The sequence below is a fragment of the Orycteropus afer genome, unplaced genomic scaffold, assembly GCF_000298275.1.
Source record: "Orycteropus afer afer isolate SDZICR_OR568_19922 unplaced genomic scaffold, OryAfe1.0 scaffold00384, whole genome shotgun sequence".
In the NCBI taxonomy this organism is placed as follows: Eukaryota; Metazoa; Chordata; class Mammalia; order Tubulidentata; family Orycteropodidae; genus Orycteropus; species Orycteropus afer.
Genome location: NW_006921971.1, coordinates 944,399 through 947,639, shown reverse-complemented (window position 1 = coordinate 947,639; position 3,241 = coordinate 944,399). Strand labels below are relative to the sequence as shown.

The following is a 3,241-nucleotide window of genomic DNA, read 5'->3' as shown; positions in this document are numbered from 1 at the left end:
TATAATTACTTGACTGCTAACCAGAAGGCTGGTGGTTCAAATCCACCAGCCACTCCTTGGAAGGAAGGTTGGGCAATCAACTTCCATAGTAATAGTGCCTAAGGCACTTGACAGCTAACCAGAAGGCTGGTGGTTCAAACCCAGCAGCCACTCCTTGGAAGGAAGGTTGGGCAATCTACTTCCATAGAGATACTGCCTCGGAAACCCAAGGAGGGTTTCTATGAGTGGGTCTGACTCGACGGCACATAACATCAACAACAACAGCTGGACTGGTTGAGACTAGAGGACTCCCTCAGACACGGGACCTGACACCCTCTTCAAACCTTGAACCAAAACTAACCCCTGAAGTTGCTCTGTAGCTGAATACCAGATTGGCTTGAAAACTGAGGAACATCACCCGTGAGTACTGGGCTCCTTTAAGAAATCATCTCTAGGACTTTAGGACAAAGAGTTTAGAACAAAGGGGAGAATGGAGGGGCAGGGAATCTGGTTGAGTGGAAACAAACCCCCAGAAGGGAGAGAAGGAGAAAGTTCGCCCGTCGTGAAGAACGTGACCGGCGTCCTTGAGCGTTGTGTGGAAACTCTTGAAGGAGAACCCCACCTGCTGGGTAAACCTTCACAGGAAACACAGTAAAGTCAATGAACAGCAGAACCAGCCTGGTCCAGCTGGGTGGCCAGAAGCCATCCATGCCCCTCCAGAGGACGTGGCTGTCAGCGTGAGAAGACGGCCGGGTGGGAAGGAGCGCTCCGACGTCTGGTTCTGAGGGAGGTGAGGTGCCTCATGTGTTGTGGAGTGTTCCTAATCTCACATGTTCCTAATCCCACATACTCAGACCCAGGTGCTGCGTTTGATTGAGCCCCTCTCTGTGACACGGGATGGCCGGGCAGATAGAGGCTGTGTAAGACACGTGCCATCCCTCATGGGACTGGACTCCCACACGCGCGCACACCGGCCACGCCCAGGGCTCGGCGCTCGTCCACTGTTGGTTTCCCAGAATCTGAGATGGGTGGTGTGGTGGTTATGTTGTGTGTCAGCTTGGCTGGGCCTGGCTGAGTGGCTGGGCAGCTGGTGGTAGTTATTCCCCAGGATGAGACTGGCAGTCAACTCCATGGTGGGATCTACCACAAGCAGCTGAGTAGCTGCCTTTGGGATGATGTGGTCTGCTTCCTGTATATAAGGAGAAGCCTTGGGAATGGTCTCTAGCCTATGGCACACTTGGACCCTGCATGTAGCCATGTCATTCTGCTGACCTTGGGACTTAAGTGGACTTGAATGAATGGCCTGCCGCGTGGTTTGGTAACATCGGGACTGTGCCTTTTGACTTGTCAACCTTGGGGCTTGTCAGCCTCAGCAGCCAGCAGCCGTCTGAGTGAAGAAACGCCTCTAGCTCCAGTGGGCCGGGGGCAGGAGACAGAGCTGGACCCCAAGGTTCACCCAGCTCCTAGAGCCTGGCAGTTTGAACTGGGACTTAAAGCCTCCAAATTGTAAGAATAAACTCCTGTTTGTTAAGGCCATCCCATTTGTGGTATGTTCCTGTCAGAGGGGCACTAGGGACCCAGAACGGGTGGCCGCTGTTTGCTTGGTTTCCGGGCCGTGGGTGCTTTCCGAGTGGCTCCTCCCTCCTTTCACGGTGTGTCTTTGGGTGCCCAGTACCTATCACCTCACGCAGAGCATTTTTCCTCCTCTTGTCTTGATCAGCCGGAAGCCCTGGCTGCGTTCACAGGCTACTCGCTGAGTGAGATCGGGCCCTGCCTGAGCGAGCTGCACAGAGCCTGCCTGGACATGCCCCGCCGCCCTCAGCAAGCGATCAGGGAGAAGTACAAGGCTTCCAAGTGAGTGCCAGCCTCCTCGCTCACCAATCAGGGCGGGAGCGGGTGATGGCGAAGCAGGATCCGAACCACAGACGTTGTCACCTGTGCCAGGCTGGAGTCAGAAAGTTAGACCAAAGGCCCTCCTCCTCGAGGGTCGATTCCGACTCACAGTGCCCCACACAACACAGCACAGTAGAGCTGCCCCAGAGAGACTCCAAGGCTGTCACCTTTATGGAAGCAGAAGCCTCACCTTCTTCCACAGAGTGGGTGGTGGGTTCAAACCTCTGACCTTTGGGTTTGCAGCTGAGTGCTTTAACCCCGGCGCCAGCAGAGCTCCTGGAAGTTACACCTGAAGTCAAGAAAATCAATGTGGAGAGGCCTAGGTTTAGCATCTGGCGGCTTGTAGTGCTTGTAGGCAAGGAGCCTTGGTGGCCAATGGTTAAGTGCTCATCTGCAAACCCAAAGGGCAGTGATTCAGACCCACCCGGAGGCTCTGGGGAAAAGCTCTGGTGATCTGCTTCCATAAGGAGAGCTGTCAAGGCCAAGGGTGGGAGTCCAGCAAACAGCTGTACTGCCATGGGGTCGCCAGGGGTCAGAACTGACGGCACTAAGGAACAGGTATCATGGAAGTACAGATATCAAAGAAAATGACCCAGGATGCCTGGCACTCTAGGAAAATGGGATTTAATACTAAAGGGTTCCACATGGCAAAGGGTTAAGTACTCAGACGGTCAGCAGTTGGAACCCACCAGCCACTCCATGGGAGAAACACCTGGCAGTCAGCTCCTGGAAAAATGACAGCCTTGGAGACCCTGTGGGGCAGTTCCACTCTGTCCTCTAGGGGCGCTGTGGGTCAGAATGGACTCCAGGGCAGTGGGTGTGGTTTGGGCTTTGCTTCTGTGAAGACTGACAGCCTTGGAGACCCTGTGGGCGGTTCCACTCTGTCCTCTAGTGGCGCTGTGGGTCTGAACTGACTGGGCACGCCCAGTAACAATGGCAGCTGTGCTTGGGGCCGGGTCCCACTGCTGGACGGGCTCTTGTGGCCTAGGTGAGGTTTTGCAGCCTGCAGGCCTTGGCTGCTGCACCTCTCTGTTCCCGTTGCAGGTACATGCAGGCGTCTCTCCTGGAGCCTCCTGCGGTCCTGCCCCTTCAGTGACCGCGCCCCTGGAGCCCTGGGGCGCTCAGCCACCACACCGTCAGGACTGGCCGTCCCGCCATAGATACTGCAGGGGGTGTCAGCAAGGGTTGCTGTGCTGTGGACGACAGAGATTTTAAATGTAAATTTATTTAAGGCTTCTTAGATCGGTTAGTTTGTAAAATAGTGTGATGTTTTAGCAATAATAAACATGTGATTTCCGACCGTGTGTTAAGCGTGTTTGCCGCATGGCGGCACTTCCCGGGATGGCAGTTGAGAGCATCTGCGATGTCG

The 3,241-nt window shown here is 55.0% G+C and overlaps 1 protein-coding gene across 1 annotated transcript in view; it reads left to right on the top strand.

The window, feature by feature from the left end:
- CCNA1 (cyclin A1) overlaps positions 1-2,968 on the top strand; it is a 19,726-nt gene extending 16,758 nt beyond the window's left edge. The window contains exons 7-8 of the mRNA XM_007953291.1: positions 1,700-1,833; positions 2,917-2,968. Coding sequence (XP_007951482.1) covers positions 1,700-1,833; positions 2,917-2,968 — 186 coding nt within the window. The remainder of the gene's footprint in view (positions 1-1,699; positions 1,834-2,916) is intronic.
- The last annotated feature ends 273 nt before the right edge of the window (positions 2,969-3,241 follow it).